Source organism: Cyprinodon variegatus, unplaced genomic scaffold (assembly GCF_000732505.1).
Source record: "Cyprinodon variegatus isolate N-32 unplaced genomic scaffold, C_variegatus-1.0 Scaffold298, whole genome shotgun sequence".
Taxonomy (NCBI): Eukaryota; Metazoa; Chordata; class Actinopteri; order Cyprinodontiformes; family Cyprinodontidae; genus Cyprinodon; species Cyprinodon variegatus.
Genome location: NW_015150751.1, coordinates 458,970 through 478,796, shown reverse-complemented (window position 1 = coordinate 478,796; position 19,827 = coordinate 458,970). Strand labels below are relative to the sequence as shown.

Below are 19,827 nucleotides of genomic sequence, written 5' to 3'. Positions count from 1 at the left end.
TTAATTTCTTTTAATTGTGCAAATTGATGATTAAAGGTTGACAAAAAATCTTCATAAATATTTGAGGATTTTATTTTTATAGATAAAGATGCTATATGTATATTATATATCTTTTTGGAAAAAAATATTTTCTTGTGAAGATGATGTAACATTTTTGACTTCAAAATAATTAGAGAAAAAAATTAAGTTCATTTTTTTTGTTTCAGTGTTTAAATAATGTATTTTGATCAATTTGATTCAAAGAATTTAAAAACGTTTGATTTTTTTTTCATTACATATAAACAGACCTGATGATTAAACAGATTTAAACGTTTAAATCTGAATGTTAAATTCTTCATAATGTCAGATAAGCAGTTAAATAAGTTAAAAATAAATTTGTTAATTCAGGAAATAATCTTCAGTATTTCTGGCATTTGTTTCGTTGGATTGTTTGGTTTATTTAAAACTACATCAACTAATTAATAAAATAATCCCTTGGTCAAAAATAGCATAATTTAGATTAATGTGTCATTATATGAAGCCAACTAATAAGAAGAGTTTTGTTTAACAGTTGATCTTTACCTTAACGTAAATGTTTGCCTTTATTTCTAATTTTTTATTTTAGAATATTCAGGCAGTTTTTTTAACTGGAATATATAATTTTCTTTCTTTACTGTTTTAATCGCAAGTTAACGTATTATTTACAGTTTTTTTCTTTCAATAACCTCTTTTTAATGTTGAAAATAAAATCCAGTGGATTAGATGCTGATAAAAACTTATCAGATCATGTTTATGTTGAAAACAGTCATTAGGAGAAACCGTTTCCTTTATAGCTGTTATATATCCTTTGATGTGCTGCCAAAATAAATAATGGATGAACTTCTTCCTCTTGTTGTTCCATAATAAACGAGAACAGCCTCAGATTAAGACAATCTAGAAGGTTTTTTTTAGATAATCCATTTTTGCTCTGGTTCTAGTTACTGCTGGTTAGTGCGACCACAGGACTTGTTGTCATGGTTAGCTAATCTTTGGCAGTGATGACTCACCCTGGACTAGTCCCGGCATGTCTGCTCACACCAAAACCAGATGATTGAATCAGCTGTTCCAGTCAATTTGAACATGTGGTTCCTGCTGCTGACTCAGCCTAGGCTGATAGGTCCTCCCTGGCTGATCTAGTCCCAACATGTCCGAGTTGGACTATAAGAGGCCAAGTTGCTGCTCTGCTCCTCTCTCAATGCACTTTATCTGCTTTTCTTTGCACAGGATGGGCTTCTAGGACCAAATCCTCTTTAAATACAGGTAGGAATAAATTCTGTTCTCTAAGTTCTGTTTTATTCAGTGTTAAAAAGTGAGTTTAGCTGTTTTTGGGAAACAGTTTACAGCCAGATTATTCCAGACTTATTTATGCTAGTTTGGTTAAATGAGCTCTGATCATTTTTAATCAATTGTTGGAAAGAGTTTTAATCTTTTTATTTTATTTCTATTCTTTTCCTTAAAAGTAATGATAAAAAAAATATATTTGTTACCTTAATTTCTTTTAATTGTGCAAATTGATGATTAATGGTTGATAAAAAAAAATCTTCATAAATCTTATGTGGAAAATAATTAGCGAATTAAATTACTTTGATTTATTTTCGTGTTAGTGTTTAATGTTTTTTGATCATTTTGATTTAAAGAATTCAAAAACATTTTATTATTTTTATCATTACATATACGCACAGACTTGAGGATGAAACCGAATTAAAAGTTTAATGTTTAAATCTAAATGTTAAATTCTTCATAATGTCATAGATAAGCAGGTAAATAAGTTCAAAGTAAATTTGTTAATTAAGGAAATCATCTTTAGTATTTCTTGCATTTGTTTTGTTGGTAAAAACACATCAATTAATGAATAAATAAAATAATCCTTTTGTCAAAAGATAGCTTATAATTTAAATTAATGTGTCAACTAATAAGAAGAGCTTTGTTAAACAGTTGATCTTTACCTTAATATAAATGTTTATTTTTTATTAAACTGTTTGCCTTTATCTCTAAACTTTTATTTCACAATATTTTCGGGCAGTTTTATTTTACTAAAATGTAGCATTTTCTTTCTTTACTTTTTTAATCACTGGTTAACGTATTGTTTTCATTTTTTGCTGTTTTATCCAGTGTTCAAAAATGTGTTTAGCTCTTTTTTTGAAACAATTTTAACTATAAAACATTTTGTTTTCCTGCAACTTTTTAATCTTCCTGTAAATGTTTAAAGGGCCTTTGTCACATACTCTGACTTGAAGCATAGTTTTATACAATGGCTTTTATTATTAAACGTCCCTCTGGTGGCTTATTATGTATTATTTCAATATTTTCCACTTCTTTTTATTTGTTGGCAAAAGTGATCATAGTGGGTTTTTTCTTATAATAAGAACACAAGACTGGATATAGGATATTGTGAATGAATGGCATGAGTAAGCTTTAAGTGATCTTTTTCTGTGTATAATAGATGACTGGACCCTTTTAAAACACTTTATAACTAAAAGGAAACAAACCTACTTATAAAATTATTTCCTTTTCAGGTGAATAATGAAGCTGTATTCTGTTTTTTTGTCCCTCCTCCCAGATACATAAGATATTTCAGGCTTTTCTTTCCTGTAATTTTCATATTAAAGGTATAGTGGAGGATTTTTGCAAATTTTTGAAAAGACCCGCCCTCTCCACTTTAAAAAAAATGCACATGCACAACCCTTAGCGCCAATTAAACATGTGCGAGAGCGTGAACGAGCCCAATTCTTCTTGCGCACGCTCTGTTTAAAAGTTGCTGTTCTCATAGGTCATAGAAGCTTATTGTGAGCGTCCGCCTTAACCCCTAAATCCTCCATCACTCTATAGAGAGGGGGCTTTATAGTGAACTCAGTTAACTGACCGTTCGGACAGATGATCACTGTTTTTGCTCCCCTTTGGTCAAGTTTCTCCTTGTGCACGCTGTTTAAAAGTTGCTGTTTGCGTTGCTCATACAAGCTTAGTTTCCAAAAGAAGATTTGCTATTTTTCCACTATGTCCGACTCGCCACAGGTAGGTGGAAAACAGGAACAGAAGTAAGCTGTTTTACTTCAGTACCTGTTTTTCACCAGAATGATTGACAGGATTATTATTTAGAAGATCCACCCAGAAAAAGAACGTCCTCCACTATACCTTTAACAGCCTCCAGATAAGGATTTTACCCTCTACAGCAGGAAGCTCTAAAATCCACCAGAAAACAGTTCAAAGTGCCAAAAGTTCGGATAAAGGAGGAAAAAGGCTTTTATTTTTAAATTGGAATCCTTCTGAAATCTTCCTCTTCTGCTTCTTCTAAAATGCAGAAGACAAACGGCTTCGCCATGTCAGCCGACGGGGAGCTCAGCGCAGAAACAACCAACGAAAACAAACTGGTGAGATCAGCCGGCCGTCATTTCAGGCGTCCCTGTTTCCTGCTTTCAATGTCTGACTGTTTTTTTTACCTGTTTGTGTTCAGGTAAGACCGAAGGTAGAGTTCTGCTCATTGCTCCAACACGCCGGAGCCACCAAAGATGTTTTCACCATGAAGGAGGTAAAAGACCTCATCATTTAGAGCTTCAGGAGAATAATTAGTATAGAACCCGTCCTGTAGCTTCTTTTATCTTTGGTTCTGTTTTTTTACTTTTTATAGAACAGATTTAATTGGGAAGTTTTAAACAGTTTATGGACAAAAAAACATGAGGCCAGAAATAAGAGGTAGCAAAAGGTTAAGGTTTAAGATCAAACAACTGAATAATAAATCCCATTGGTTTACTTGTTTCATTTAGAGCTAAAATCTTAATATTTTTCTGCTACTGTTTAAGTACCGTTCTTGTAGCATCTTATTACCCCCCCCCTGCTGAAGAAGTTCTGTTTTTAGGGAAGCAGGTTTTTCTGTGTACAGGATCGCTTGAAAAGATCAAAACAGATTTGATGATCCAGATCATAATCTGGATGGAGGACGTTTTTAAGGTGCTCTAACATGAGATTGAGATATTTGGTGGAACAAGCAGTTCCCCTGTATACCAGAGGGTGGCAGCAGTGGTTGACAGCCTCAGCATTGGACTCCATAAGTCCAGATTTATTTTACTGAAGACAGAAACACAACAAAGGGAACATTGTTGGTTTGTTATCAGGATCAACTGATTTTCTGGAAATGTTTGACCAGAGGTGCCTCACGCCAACACTTAATTTAAATGTGGTAATGATGCAGATCATGTGACTTTAGCTGCAGGTGCAAACTTAACAATTTGGATTAGAAGGAGCTTTTAGTTTTGCTGCTCTCCTTTCAGTAACTGTAAATCCCTTTATTGTCCCACAATAAGGGAAATTCCCTCTCTGCATTTAACCCCGCCCCTTGGGGAGCAGAGGGCTGCCATTGTGCGGCGCCCCGGGAAGCAATCAGGGGTTAAGAGTTTTTCTCAGGACCCCATAGTGAAGGCTGTGGGGATCGAATCGGGTCCCGGTTGTTGTCAGTTTATTTCTTCTTGCTGTTTAAAGCATAAAGTGTTTCTTCCCACTGAAAGACGGAACTCTTAAGAATATTTTCTTGTTAGGACGATGTAAACTTTTGACTTAAAGTTAATTAGCAAAATAAATTACTTTGATTTCTTTTTACGTCAGAATGTTTCAATAATGTGTTTTTGATTAACTTATTTTAAGAATTTAAAAACTTGTATATTTTAATTAGTTGTGGGCATAGATTCGTTTTTTAATCTAGATAAATTTCACTGTAATCTTGGTATTAATCCAGATTAAACTAGATTCAAATTCACTCATTTGAATTCTGCCAAAAGCATTCATGATGTCTGTTCTACCTCCAGAATTTAAAATAACAAGTGTACTTTTTTTTTTATGTTCAAATTCTTACTTAAGATTTTGACAGTTATACTTTTTTTGCTCATTTATTTCTGTGTTTTTGCTGCAAAAAATATCGTCCCACTTCCAATTCTAGATGTCCCACTTTAACAATATAATGTCTGCAGAAATGTGTCTTTGGGGCAGCAGTGTTTTAGGATAATACTAACATCTGTGATTAGAATGTCTGTTATGATGTGACGATTCCGAGGTTCTTAACAATCTATCCTGATTCTACCTCTAGAGAAGCAATAAGCTAAATTAATACCTCAGAAGCTACATTTTCATAAAGCGTCCCACTTTACCCACATTCACCAAAGAAACCATCAAGAACGCACGTAATGTCGTAATCCTTCATGGTTTCTTGGTAAAATAAAATTTAGAATTATAGCGTTACCTAAATCGAAGGAGTGAAATTCCCAGCTGGTTCTCATTATTGACAGATGTTCAATGGTCCATCAGTGCTGAACCGTCGCCTCCACCAACTTCTCATCTTTCGCGGCTTTCTCTGCGGCGTGATGGTCATGTTTTCTCATGATAGTTCGCCTTTGTTAGATGGGTCACCTGTGGCCGCCTGGAGAACGAGCTGGAGTCCATCACGTTCAACCACGCTGATGGCGGCAGCTGGTGGCCATCCACTGAGCCAGGAGATTAGTTAGCCTGGCTGATGGAGCAGCATCCATGTTCAATGTTGTAATTTCACAGCACGCCTACACAGGTTGGAAGATTCATTCTCGCCTCCAGATAAACATCTGTGCTAAACTATCAAGGTGAAAGTCACCATTAGTTTAGACCCAGCTGCCATGTTGTTTTATCGCCCGATACGAGTCCGCTCCCATAGTTTGATAACCTCCGCTAATTTTTATTATTACCTATACACAGAAAAAGACAGGATGATAAAACTGTTTTAACGTTTAAATCTAAATGTTAAAATCTTAATGTCATAAATAAGCAGGTATATAAATTGAGAGTAAATTTGTTCTTTCAGGAAATTGTTTCTCACATTTGTTTGGATTGTTTGATTTCTTTAAATATGAAGAATGAATTTTGCCTTAATAAAAAAATACATCAACTAATAAATAAAATAATCCCTTGGTCAAAAAAAAGCTTGTAATTTAGATTAATGTGTCATTTAATGAAGCCAAATAATAATAAGAGTTTTAACAGCTGATAATTACCTTTATTTAAATATATTTTTTCCATAAAGTCCTGCTGCCCACTGATCAGCGGTTCTGACCCGTAAATCTCTGCTTACTCTGAAGTTCAGCCTGCTTGTTTTTAACAGGCCTATAGGAGCGTAAACGATCTACAGTCGTTCTCAGCTCGGCGCCGCCGTATCGCAAAGATGTCTGCCTCCATACAAACACGACTCGCTCCCATATGATCAGAAATAGCTCTTTCTATGGCAACACATATATAATTATTGAGACTGCAGTTCATAGATAACATGTATAACATTTTATACTGCAGCTTTAGAGCCCAAAGACTGAAGCTAAATCATCATCATCATCATCATCGCTGTGGTTGTTGTCCTTTAATCTTTCTGTTAGCATTTAGTGACGATGTTCCGCCGCTGAACTGAAAAAGCCCCAAAGACGGATTGAACAAGAGCAGATTCTACAGACATGCCGCCTGCTTTCAGACTTTTAAGGGATTTTTCTAACCTCAGCGCCTCACATGGTGTCCAGCGTTCAGCCGCTGGCTCAGAGCGGAACAGAAGAGGCTTGTTGAAGCTCCATGAAGGATCCGCTGACAGGATCCAACATTCATGGTTGGAGAAATGTTCCGCCCAAATTCTGCGGTTCTGATCCCAAATTAGAGCAGCTTCCAATGTAATAAAAAAGATTTTAATTATTTATGGAACTGAGGAAACTGTTTGTTCTGATGCAACTGATGCAAACAGAATCTATGATAGAAGCTAAACAAGGTCGTCTTCTTTCTTATGAACTAATAGTTAAAGCGTCCTGGACATGAATTCCAGTCCAGTTTCTTAGCTTTTTCCTTCAGATGAAGGTTGTTAACGTTTCTGATCATGACTGGGTTTTCCTCCATGCTCTCGTTTCCCTCTCCTGATGCATTGTGGGTACCTGTCCTTTCCAGGTGATGTTTTATCTGGGTCAGTACATCATGCAGAAGCAGCTGTACGACCCGAAGCAGCAGCACATCGTCCACTGCGCTCAGGACGCTCTGGGCCGAGTTCTGGGCGTGGACAGCTTCTCTGTGAAGGAACCGCGGTGAGTCTGACTCCGTTTCTCATCCTCAGTTTCTGCTTTAAAGCTTCTGTTTGGAAACTAAAACATGTTGATGCTGCAGGGTTTTATTCGCCATGATCACAAAGAACCTGGTGGCCGTGAAGAACCAAGGTAGGAAGCTCGTCTGTCTCCTTCCTCCTCAGACTCGTTCTCTTAGCGAACCACAGACCAGAGCAGATTAAAATCAGACGAGTTTAATGCTTGTTTTTCTACTGACAGGCAGGTGGAGACAACTCTGTTTATACTTTATAACTTGAGGATGATTGTTTTAGATCCAGAAAGATGGAATCAGTTTGATCTTTATCTCCTTTATCGGCATTTTTCCTTCCTCAGAGGCAGCTTTCATTTTTCCCATCGGAAGTGAGAAGCATTAAATTAGATGTTCTTTCCAGGCCTCTGATGCAGGATCTGCTTTTAAAGTTTAACCTTTTAAAGTCTAAACATCATATGTGAAGAAAAAAAACGGAGTTAAACAAAATCAGAAGCTTGACTGACCTCAGATCAGAGATTATACCGAAGAAAATCAGATTTTCTTTTCTTTTTTAACAGCCAATTATAACGTTTTAGGAATAAAACCTTTGAACCATTTCATGTTTTTACGCAGATGTGATTAAAACGTTCAACATTCCTGTTTTTATAGATTCATGTAATGACTTGAGTGAAGGTCCCAACAGCCAGACGGACAGAGAGACGGAGGTAAGAAAACAACTTTTATTTTCTCAGGTTTTATTCAGAAAGAAAACGTTTGACCTTAAAGTATAAAATGTGATTAAAAAGGAAACAAGTTTATCTGAATGGGACCAGTAGTGGGAATAAATGTTTCTACTGGAGTAATTGGGTTTCATTCACTAACCTGCTGCTCATCGGAGCTAAAATGATGTTTTCTCTTATTGTGTTTCAGGAAGGAGCCTCAGAAAGCCGCTCCTCCTCTACAGGCCAGAGAAGGCGGCGGCGGAGGACGAATCCAGGTGAGTTTCCTCATTAAATCACCTGCTGCTTTAAACCAGCCAATCAGCACCAGTGTGACATGAGCCCCGCCCACACAGGACCCTCCCACAGCGCAGAGGGGGAGGAGGAGGAATCAGCAGAGGATGACGAGTCGGACGACAGCAGGAAGAGGCGGCGCTCGGACAGCTACTCGCTGACGTTTGACGACAGCCTGTCGTGGTGTGTGATTGGTGGATTGGGCAGTGGGCGGGACAGACTCAGCAGCCAATCATCGGACTCGCACAGCACGGTGAGAGAGGCTCTCAGACGCAGAGGTTATGGATGTTCGAGGTCGTTTTCTAACCAGGGCTTCGTGTCGCTTCAGTCCGGCAGGTCAGACGTGACGATCGGCGCTTCAGACTCGGACAGCGACAACTTCAGCGTGGAGTTTGAGGTGGAGTCTGTCGACTCTGACGATTATAACGAGGACGACGCATCTCTGTCTGCTGACGATCAGGTGAACGTCTCAAACATTCAGACATTCTCCTATTTTCAGATGACTGGGAACCAAAAGCTGGAACTTTCCTTCCTGGTTCCTGTAGAAAGTTCTCACTGTTTCTGTTTTAGGTTTGATGCTCTTTAAAAACGGAAATATTCAGTTAGAAAGTTTTTCTTTGAATTCATTAAATCTAAAATCAAGAGCTGAAACAATCCTGATTATTTCAATAAACCATTCATTTAGTAATCTTAGACTGTAAAACGTGTCTTTAGCTGACAGAGCGACTCACTTGGAGCAGGAATTAAACCAAAATTATAAAAAAAAGTAAATATTTTTTATTTAGATAATGTTTTGGTCTGTCTGTGTGCTTTATCCAGAACCTTTTAGTTTCACCTGCTTTAATTAAGTAACAAATCTTCTTTAAGGCGCCTTTTGCTATCTGATTATTAATCGATTTGCAAAATAGTCGTTAATTGCAGCCTTTTTAAAATCAAAGTTTCCTTTAAAGTCTTAGATTCGTCTTAAACCTGCAGACACACACGGTTCCTGCGCCATTTTTGTTTTTAGTCCCGACTGTTGGCCACTGTGATAGCAATCCCATAATGCTTTGCAAGGAGAGCTCTCCACGCAAAGCATTCTGGGATTTATCTGCCTCCTCTGAAGCCTTTCTTTTCTTCTCATACACTTGGTAGACTCTTTTTCTCTTACGACTCTCGGCCATTTTTAAAGAACCGTGCTGAGAAAGATGAGCTTCAATGACTGAAACCGTAGCTCAGATATACGCCTGAAAGTGTGCAGAAAAAGATCGCTAACGGGTCGATCACGTAGGACGGCCTTACGTAAACATATCACCTCAATGATTGACAGTTAAGGGCTGGTTATACTCTTACAGCAGTGTGTCGCAGTGAGGTTGATGCAGACATTTTTTATTTATGCTCAATATTGAAGCGTGGTCTTCGCTACACGAGTTTAGTCCGTCAACGCAGGGACATGAGGGCGAAAAATAGCGGAGATCCAGGTGGAAAAAGGGTTCCAGCGTTCTCGCTCGCCTCAGATCTTCTAGCTGGTCAAACTTCATGAGTTTTTTTCTGCGATTTTGGTCATAAAAAAAAACAACAAACAAGCCGGCCTCCTGTCTGCAGTCACTTACAATTTAGGAGAGGTGCAGCGGAGGGTCTGCGTAGGGGGCGGGGACGTCTTTTTGTTCACTGCGACGCCTACGCAGACGACCTGGTTTCAAAGTATAAATCGGCCTTTAGGAGGACCACTGATTGAGATGATCTGCCAGGAAATAATAGATGGTTCTCTAGATCAGGCGATCAAAGTGGGTCCTTGCAGGCCGCCGTCCTGCAGGCTTTAGAGGTTTCTCTGCTCCAGCATAGCTTAATTTAACTGAAAGCTGATTAACAGGCTTTTTCTGAACTACAATAACCAATCAGCTGTGATAAAGCAGAGAAATGTCTAAAACCTGCAGGATGCCTTCTATGGGGATGCCTGATTTATACCTTTAAAATGGCAGAATGGGCTTCCACTCTGGTGTCAAACCTGTTTTCTGCTCGTTTTTCCCAAAATGGCCGTTTATCATGTCTGCTTTGACCCGACTGCTTCACAAAGATCCAGATGCTGTTTCCTGCTTAGAGATAGAAAACAGGAAAAAGACGTGAATAAACTGCTGCAGCTACCTGCTGTATTAAATAATCCTTCTCCTCAGGTGTACGAGGTCACCATCTTCGAGGCCGAGGACGACGACTCCTTTGATGAAGACACTGAGATCACAGAGGCGGTAAGTGTCGACGCAGGAAAACGCCCTGAAAGGCAGACGTCACTCTTCACTCAGGCCGCTGCGTTTCCCTCCCAGGATTACTGGCGCTGCGCCAAGTGTGACGAGCTGAACCCGCCGCTCCCCAGACACTGTCTGCGCTGCTGGAAGCTCCGTCAGGATTGGCTGCCTGAGGCGACCTTTAACCCCAAAGCCCTGCCGTCAAAGCCAACCGACCAATCAGCTGCCAAGGAAGCTGCAGGTGCGTTTTAGTCCATCCAGCATTTTGGTTTCTTTAGAGGAGATAAGAGAGAAATAAAGGAAAGAGTTTTACACTGGAAGCTAAAGCTAAAGGCTAGCTTTAGCTGCACTTTCTAACATTTTTCTCCATTTGAACTTAAAGGGAAAAACCTTCTGAGGAATTAGGCTGTTTGGGAATAAAACCAAACTTTGATTACATTTAAAAAAGTAGAAATAGTTTTTCTCAGGTCTGGTTTTGTCTCTTTGTTCTGAGAATTGGTTGAGCATAGCGTTTCCTAACTTCTTAGCGTTCGATTATGTCCTGCAGTCTCTGGAAGGGGGGAGTAGCTGGTCCAGTATTTAGCAAACCTGATGACCTGAAAACAATCAGAAAATAACTCGCTCTGTCTTCTAAAGGGTCGGATGTGGAAGAGAGCGAAGGAGTCGACGTTCCGGATGGAAAAAGAGCCAAAAGTCCTCTAAACTCCCAGGGTTTGTCCGACTCGTCTGCACCGAACTCGCAGGACCTGCTCTGCTCCTCCCAGCCTTCCTCGTCTTCTCAAGAGAAGCTCTGGAGAAGCTCTGAATCTCAGCCCTCATCTTCCTTCTCCTCAGGCGACTCCCAGGAGCTCCTCCCCTGTTCTCCCTCGCTGTCGCTGGAGCGCAGCGTGTCGGCCGAGTCCAGGCTGCCGGACTCGTGCCTGGACCCCTGTCTCATCTGTCAGTCGCGGCCGAAGAACGGCTGCATCGTCCACGGCCGGACGGGACACCTGATGTCCTGCTACATCTGTGCCAGGAAGCTGAAGAAGAGGAACAAGCTGTGCCCGGTGTGCAGGATGCCCATCCAGTCGGTGGTCCTCACCTACCTCAGCTGAGTCCTCGTCCGTCCGTCAGCCGGCCCAACTACCTCACCTCCAGACAACCGGAATGTTCCAGTTCAACAATAAATATGAACTTATTCACAGCTGGGCTTCAATTTAATCTACGCAAATTAATTTCCTAAAATATGTCTAATTTTAATGATTATTTGAACTAAATGTAAAGAGATCTGCCAAAAATGCTCTTAAGTTTTCTCTTCTTGTTCAGGCTTTATAGATTTATTTTTAAACATTAATGGAAAGTTTTAGTTTTCTAAACGAAAGCTGAAGCGTTTCCTCCTAAGAACGACTCGGCCATGAATGTTCTGCTGGAAGAACTGGTCAGCTGTGGTTCCGCTCTGGTTTTACAGATCAAATTTAAGGGAAATTATTTAAACATTTTGTTCACTCCATGGTTGTCACTTATTTAAAAAAAAAAAAAAGTCTCACCTTGTTTGTTTTGCTTTGAAAAATGTCAGACGGCTTAAATCTGTCTTTTAATCTGTCGTCAGCCAATCAACTCGTTCCTACAACTTAAAGTTTGACAATGAATAAATATTTTATTGTACATTTTTTTTTGGAATGAGTTTCTCATGTTAATCTATGAAACCATCAGAATTAATACCTTTATTGCCATAACAATGCAAAATACTACATCTGTATTTATTTAAGACTTAAAGTTATTTGAATAAGATGGATTTTACTAAGATTTCTGCAGTTTGTTTTTTACTGAATAAACCTTTAACTCTCATTTTGTTTGAGCTGAAAATTATTTCATCTTGTGGCTGTTGGAGTTTAAAAAAACTAGAAACCTTAAATCTCTGTTCTGAGTGTTTTTATTTTATTCAACACTAGGGGGCGGTATTGCATTTCTATAATGCAATAGGTCAGAATTTACTCAGGTTAAAAACATGATGGTTAATTTGAATTATTGTAAATTAATGAATAATCCAACAAATCAGAACCCTTGATTTAAATCTGATTTCCAGTCCAATTTATGAAGACGAATAAAATATTTAATGATCCTTTAGTTTAATTATAAAACCAAGTCTGATCAAAGCCAATCACCGTTTATTTCCTGATTTAGACTTTTGACGTTATTTTGTGAAATATCAAACAAATAATTAATTAGCTCTGTTAAACACATTAGGCTTTAAAATCAAACATTGCATGTCCGTTTGAGACATTTTATCATTACTTTACAGTATATGAAGAACAGAGATATTTTAATTACAAAAATTAGGTAAATAAATTCCTCTAATGACCATTTATTGGGACGATAACATCTGAAGCGCGTCTGCAAACAGACACTTAGTATTTACTGTGTAAAAATATTAGAATAATGTTTCTAGAATTTAACATCACCTGCTGCCAGGTGATTTTATCTTAATGCATATATTGATCCATTGCCATTCAAGAAATAAACCGACTATGGCAAGCCGTTTTAATATATAATAGTACTATTGAATATGTATTCCTGATATCTGAAACACATTTGTTCATTGTCAAAATTACCATTTAAAACTAAATGACATTCTTCACATGTAGAAAAAAAAACACTCTGTCCAGAAATTAAATATAGATCTTCAAATTTCTATTGTTGCTGGTAATATTTTGACAATGATGAAATGTATTTCAGATATGAATACATATTCTGTAGAGCTGATAAATATCAAAACGGCTACTTAAAATATGTAAAAATGTCTAGGAATATAAAACCAAATTGTTACTAGTATATATATATTCTTTTCTTTACTTTTTGAAATTCAGTTTCTGCAGAAAACATGTAATGTAGAAAATATATTATAGTTCAGTCTAGGAGTGTTATTTTCATCAGGAACAATCTTATTTTAGTGATCTACAATTGGAACAACAGAGAGGGGAGTGCTTTTAAATAAATGTAAGTACGGCTTGCCCTAGCCCACTTAATTTATACCTACCATTTAATTGGATAAGGCAATCATCTCCTTTACAATCTTCCTATTCTTTGCAGCTGTTTCTCTGTCATTTAAACAAATTCTCCTTTTTCTGCACTAAAACCTCTAGATCCAGTGGGGTGAAATAAACTCTTCCTGTTGCCTGTTGTCATGGTGACTCGTCACTTCGGGGCTCCACTGATAATTAGACTTAGATTTTATTTTGTCATTTTGTACACACAAGAGTTAACAAAAAGAAATTTCGTTAAGAACAGCTTTTTTAATTTAAATGAAATTTAGTTAAGAATGGCCTTGTGACGTACGCGCTTAAAGTCATAATGGAGGATTTTCACGTTGTAGTTGGGGAAAAAAAGTATTCAACTATAGGGCTCGTGACGTAATTACTTAGTGTGGCCGCCATGTTGATGGCCTCTTTTACCGCTGCTCAGACTACTGCCTATGACTACCGCGTACTGTACTCCCCCTCAGCCGTGTTTTAATTTGATTAATTTCACCTTAACTTGATTTTAATTTGATTAATTTCACCTTAACTTGGTTTCAACCATGGTAAACCGTTGCTGTATTGTGGGCTGTAACAGCGCAACACATGATCGCCATGGGAAAAACATAGAAAATGGGTTAACTTTCCACCGCTTTCCTGCCTGGAGGCGTAACCATGGAGTCCAAGCGTCAGAGATAAAGAGTCGTCGGCTAGCTTGGACATACCGGTCCCTGGCTTCTCTATTTAACGTGTCCCGGTAAATTCCAGATCCTTTTTCAGGATTTTAACATCTTTTTTCTCTCTACTTCTACGTCTCTTCTTTCAACAACAACGTTGTATCAGAGCTATGTTTACGTTTGCGTAGCCGTCAATATGGCCGCCACGTCCCACAATGCAATGCGGATCCCGAGCCCTATTCACCCTAGTTAGATATATGGAGATCGATGGATTTCACTCAGTCTGCACATTTATTCATCAAATCTTTGCAAAGAGAGAACAGTTCATCAAACGGCCCTAATGGCTCAGTAATCAGCCCTGTTCTGCCTGAGCAGTGTTCGTTCCTCCTTACTTACAACAACGGAAAATAGAGTCAAAACAAATTACAGACACTTTGGTTAAACAGTAACATGTTAAGAATAAACCTGAGAAAGATGGAAGAAGCAATGTCTGGTCTACAAACACCATCCTGCAGAGAATGGTGTGGCCTTCAAGGAAAAACAGACTGAGTGAAAACTTTTATAGGCAGTAAATAGCATTAATTAATATATGAAATAAGACAAATCTAAGTTTTCCGACAACACACGTATTTTTGAAAACACCCACATGTACAACACTGTTCCCGCTCCAGAGAGGGAACGCCTATTAAACACGTGCAAGAGCGTGCATGAGGAGAAATGGGCTCGTGCATGCTCTTGCACGTGTTTAATAGGCTATATAGAGCAGGGACTCTATAGTGAACTTTATAGTGAACTCTGTTAACTGACCGTTCAGACAGATGATCACTGATTTTGATCACGTTTCTCCTCGTGCACGCTCTGTTTAAAAGTTGCCGTTTGCATCGCTCATACAAGCTTACTTTCCAAAAGTAGATTTGCTATTTTCCCACTATGTCAGACTCACCACTGGTAAGAGAAAATTGGGACGAACATGTAGGACGGCCTGACGTAAACATATCAGCACAATGATTGACAGGTAAGACCAATTATTTAGATGATCCACCTAGAAAAAGATCATCCTCCATTATACCTTTAACTTTATTCTACTTAGAGCTGATTTAACTAATTCATAGCAGTTGTTTTAAAACATGAAAACAGAGTTTTGGACTTTAGGCTAGATCAGCTTAGAGCTGAGAATTTGAATCTAAATTTGTTAAACCTGCTGGGGGGGGGGCTCCCTGCCTCTAGCCAAACCACCTTCAGAGAAAATCTAGTTTTTATTTTTTTATTTGGTTTCACTTTGTTAAAAAATACAAATAAACTAAGTTCAGAACATTGAAAATAAAACCCAAAGTAAGTAAGTCTGTAAAGTGAAAACTTACTTGTGTTGCTGAGGTTTGTGGAGCAGAAGAAAAGATGCTGGTTGAGTTTCAATTGGCTGCAGCTGTGGAGGCTCAGCGTTGGTTCGCTCCACTTTAAACCAAAATACAGGATTCTTCCAGCTTTAAATGTCACAGATGTTCTGAAAACTGTGTGAAGATATGATGTAAAGATTTAACCCAAAACTATCTTTATTTTATTTTATTTTATCTCTTGTTTGGGTGCAGGTTCTAAAACCAGAAGCCACCCCTGATTCCTGCTGATAGTACGACCCAGACAGATGAAGTTTCCCTTAAACTTTAGTTTTTAACCATAATTAAATGATTCAAACTTCATTAAAATAATTAAAATCACACAGTTTTGTTTTTTATGGTTTTTAATTTGGTCTAAACTGATTTAGACGTTAATTAAAAACTAGAGGACTGATTTTTTTCTTTCTTATAAACACTTTTTTCTGACCTGCTGTCCGAATTTCTCAGATCAGGAGAAAAAAAACAATTAAACATTAACAAGGAAAGTTTAAATTTAACTATGATGTTCCTCCTTAACTCCTCCCTGGAAATCCAACATGGCTGCCAGATGGATAGGATCTGTTAAAAGGTGCATAAATGATGAACCTGGACACCATCTTCCATTTGTATAAACATACTTTATTGGATATTTGGACTTCCTAGATGTGGATTTTTTTTTTTTTTTTTTTAAACCACTCCAACAGAAGAGTCACAGATTTGGGTTTAGGTCCAATTCAGACCCCTTCTGCTAACCGTTCGTCTCATTCGAGTCCGTTTCAAAGTCTAAAGCTCGCTCCATCCAAACCGTTCCTCTTTATCGCCTCCGTAACCAAGGCGACGTCGGGTTTAAAGTCGTTTGCAGCCGTAGAAACACACATTAGATGGGCTTCTGGACATACCGCAGGTAATTTCTATAGAAACATTCATACTTGTTCATGTGTACCTTAACAATGTTCTTTAAGAAAGTTTAACACCACAGAAATACAGAAATCGATCTTCAGCTCGTTTCATCTCAGACAGACAGAGTTTCTATTGGCAGCAACGATCTGCTTCAAACAACTGAAAGGAATCAGGTCGAAAGGGACCAAACACTGACGCTAAAGGGACATTTCCACAGTTTGCGTCGCCTAAAATCTGCCAGACTTATTTCCTTCAGGCGGGATGCTCAGTGATGTCATAAGGTGGCGATCATAACGAGCGGGTCGGCTGAGGTGAGCTATTGGAAAATAAAAACTCTTCATCTCTGTCAGAAGTTATTAAAACCACAGATTTAACTTCTATCTTCTGTATTTTTCTTTCAGCGCCCCCTGCTGTTCAATCTGCCACCTTCTGACAACACAAACATTTCACAAAGTCGCTTCAGCTACCAGATTTAAGCAAAAAAAACAAAAAAAAGCTGAGGATTTCTCCTGAAACGGAGCAGGCGGTGGATTGATGAGGCCTGAAGCGCTCAGAGATCGACTTCTAGTTCCCTTCAGATTCCGTTCTGCTTGAACTCTTTAAGGCACTCGCTGGCGGCACAGAGAAGGCAGAGAGAAGCAAGCGTCGGCAGGAGAAAGAACCGTCTCCCCGTTTATAATCTAACCTACCAAGGCTGAATTCAGAGTTCGCACCTGCGAAAAAACAAAACATGAGCACAAAGTTTCGTCAAAGATCTGCAGAGAGCTGAGCTTCACGGCAACTGAAGTTTCACATTTTCAAACGTTCTCATGAAAGTACCACAAACAACTTTTAGACCCACGTATGTCTGCAAACACAAACACAGAAAGCTTAGAGCGAAACGGTTCAGAGCTTTTGGCACCAAAGTGGCTTCAGTTTCTGAGGATGATTCTTGGGATCAGCGGCGGATTCTCCTTATCCCGCCTCCATGATCCAAAGACGGTTAGCGGGACGAAACAGACGCGCTTCATGACGGGATGAGGCGGAAATCAACCAAAATGTCTCCTGAAATGACGAGCTGCTTATTTTCAATCAGTTTCATGTTAAATATGATTCAAACGAATAGAAACAACTGAAATGGGCGGGGCCTAATTAGAGCCCAATCAGAGCTGCTTTTGGAGGGGGCGGGGCTTTAACTAATCCTTCCCAAATTTCAGTCTTTGTTGAATGAATTTACAGTAAAACGTCAACAAACCTGCTTGGATTTTTTTACCGAGGTTTAAAATAAAATAAAAACGGAAATAAATCATCATCTGGATGCTCTTTGTTTAGTAAATTTGGAAAATGTTTTATAAATTATGTTTTAATTAAAGAAAAATCCAACCAAATAAACTGAATCAGTTCCTTAAAGTTTAATTTTGCGGGTTTGAAAACAGATTTGTTAGTTTTGTCCAAACTCCTTTATCCAGATTTATTGTTTTTCAGTTTAACTGTGAGCCAATTAAAACAGCGCCACCTGTGGTAGAAAAGCGCCACTGAAATATCCTGATGAGGATCTCAGACAAACAATTCTCTAAAACTTAGATTTAATTTAATAATAAATTTAACGCTTTCTTCCCCATATTTTTTTTTCGTTTCAGGATGTGGAAACTGTGGATCAAACCCAACGAGTCGGTTTTATTTTTATGTTTTTAAAATATAAACATTGATTGATTGGATTTACTTTAATCTTTTCCTGTTTTTTGGGGCTGATTAAACTGAAGGAGCTGATCAGATATTCTGGTAATCTATGGCGGGTAGATCTATGCAGCCGTCATGATAGTGATGATCAAACCGTCTCATTTTTCAGTGTTGGGGTCACATGACCAGGAAGTGGCTAATTGCTGATGATGAAACCGACAGCAGAGTCAGAGAGGAAACGCAGAGAGCCGCCGCGTGGAGAACGACAGCAGCTGATGTTTCTGGAGCCGCCGTCCGCTGAGGTCAGTGGTCAGAAGGCCGGCGCCTCGTCCATCTCTGCCGCTGATCCGAGGTCAGACTGCCTTCTGATGCTGGAGGTCTACGTTTTATCCACAGTTTGTAGACTTCGTAAAGTGGTCGGATGCTGGAGCAGCTGAATCCAAACGTCCACAAAGAAAAAAAAATCCAATTTCCTCAAAATGAATTAATTTCAGTTGTTTCGAACTGATTCCTTGATTTTCCTGTTTTTGGGAAGCTGAGTGGGAATTTAGCCTCCAGGTACCAAAAAGGAAAAAAATAAAATAAAATAAATCAGTGCTTCTGTTTCCAGAACCTCCTCTCAGTCCTGTTCTCCGGCTCTTGACACATTGGATGAGTCCGTACGCTCAGATTGATCTAAGTCCTTAACTGGAAAACAAAGCTGATAAGCTCCTCCCCCTCTGTGAGGTCAAAGGTCCGTGACTTTGTTCTCCAGGGCGGCGGCGACCTGCTGGAGGCGGAGCGTGAGCTGTCGGTTCTGGGCGGCCGGGTCCTCGTCCAGCGACTGGATGATCTGAAGAACATAATCGATCATTTAGGAATTGAACCCGCAAACGTTTATCTGCAGCCTTGCTGAACGGTTTCTGTCTGGAAGTGAGCAGAAAGCGTCTCACCAGGTCGAAGTACTTGCTGGCGTACTGGTAGAGCTGATGTAAGGCCACCTGGGTGTTCAGCTTGTCTGTGTGTTGCTGAATGGAGACGCAGAACAGACAGAAAGAAGATGATTGCAGTCCTAAAAAAATCAAAGATGGTGGATGGAACTCTGCAGGATCCTCGCATCATTTCTCTAAAGGTCGGATTCCTCATGGTTACATAACTTTGCACTGTTACCACAAAGTTATGCAGCTCCTGAGCTTTAGATTAAAGCTGATTGATCTTTTAGAATGGCCTAGTCAAAGTCCAGCTAATAGGCTAATAAGGACAGCTGATAAAACTCTCAGTGTGTCGATGTTTAAAGCTGATAAATAAAAGCCCAGAAAACAGATCTATGCCACAGTTTCAGATTTCTATTGGGGTAAATATTTAAAATCATTCATCCTCTCATTATTATAAATGACTCCATGTTGCTCAGTCAGATACAATCTCAATAAAATACATTCAAATCTGCTTCTGGTTCAGCATCTAAGAAGAACAGATCTGGAGTGAAAGCGGTTCTTACCCGGGACACCTCAGCGAGGTGCGTGTTCATGTCCTGGTCACTGACTGGAACCATCTGCCTGATGCCTCGGTAGTAACTGCAGGAAACAGAAACACGCAGATCTTCTCACTAACTAAACGTCCAGTAAATACAGACTCAGGTGTTTGAGGCTTTTAGTAGGAAAATTAAAAATGATAACATGAATGTTCAACGTCTGCCTGAACACATGGTGTTATAAACTCACTCATCCACCATCTTCTTGTACGTGGAAATCTCTTTTGCATAGAGCAGCTTGTTGCTGGGAGACTCCTGCAGACAGACGGTGAGAAGAAAACAAAGAAATGAAAGTCAGGAGTTTAAAAACTGCTTAAGATCAGAGGATCGTACGGTGGCCCTGAAGCGCAAACTGCAACTACAAAACTAAAAGCGCAACTACATTCAGGAAAACACAATTACATTAACCTAC

The 19,827-nt window shown here is 39.0% G+C and overlaps 2 protein-coding genes across 3 annotated transcripts in view; one reads left to right on the top strand and one right to left on the bottom strand.

The window, feature by feature from the left end:
• The window catches only part of mdm2 (MDM2 proto-oncogene, E3 ubiquitin protein ligase), a 12,772-nt gene extending 919 nt beyond the window's left edge, over nt 1-11,853 (top strand). Inside the window, exons 2-14 of one of the 2 annotated variants that reach the window (XM_015383912.1) lie at nt 1,243-1,278; nt 3,318-3,386; nt 3,470-3,544; nt 6,949-7,082; nt 7,162-7,211; nt 7,741-7,796; nt 8,002-8,068; nt 8,147-8,337; nt 8,413-8,544; nt 10,238-10,309; nt 10,385-10,547; nt 10,943-11,017; nt 11,141-11,853. In XM_015383912.1, the coding sequence (XP_015239398.1) occupies nt 3,336-3,386; nt 3,470-3,544; nt 6,949-7,082; nt 7,162-7,211; nt 7,741-7,796; nt 8,002-8,068; nt 8,147-8,337; nt 8,413-8,544; nt 10,238-10,309; nt 10,385-10,547; nt 10,943-11,017; nt 11,141-11,400 (1,326 nt within the window). In that variant the 5' untranslated portion in view covers nt 1,243-1,278; nt 3,318-3,335 and the 3' untranslated portion in view covers nt 11,401-11,853. Of the gene's footprint in view, nt 1-1,242; nt 1,279-3,317; nt 3,387-3,469; nt 3,545-6,948; nt 7,083-7,161; nt 7,212-7,740; nt 7,797-8,001; nt 8,069-8,146; nt 8,338-8,412; nt 8,545-10,237; nt 10,310-10,384; nt 10,548-10,942 lie in introns of both variants that reach the window. The other variant, XM_015383911.1, reaches the window with a different exon arrangement.
• Nucleotides 11,854-18,241: 6,388 nt separating this feature from the next.
• LOC107090504 (plexin-B2-like) overlaps nt 18,242-19,827 on the bottom strand; it is a 223,629-nt gene continuing 222,043 nt past the window's right edge. Inside the window, exons 37-40 of the mRNA XM_015383917.1 lie at nt 19,606-19,670; nt 19,383-19,458; nt 18,838-18,912; nt 18,242-18,737 (exon numbers count right to left, since the gene is read on the bottom strand). Coding sequence (XP_015239403.1) covers nt 18,633-18,737; nt 18,838-18,912; nt 19,383-19,458; nt 19,606-19,670 — 321 coding nt within the window. The 3' untranslated portion in view covers nt 18,242-18,632. The remainder of the gene's footprint in view (nt 18,738-18,837; nt 18,913-19,382; nt 19,459-19,605; nt 19,671-19,827) is intronic.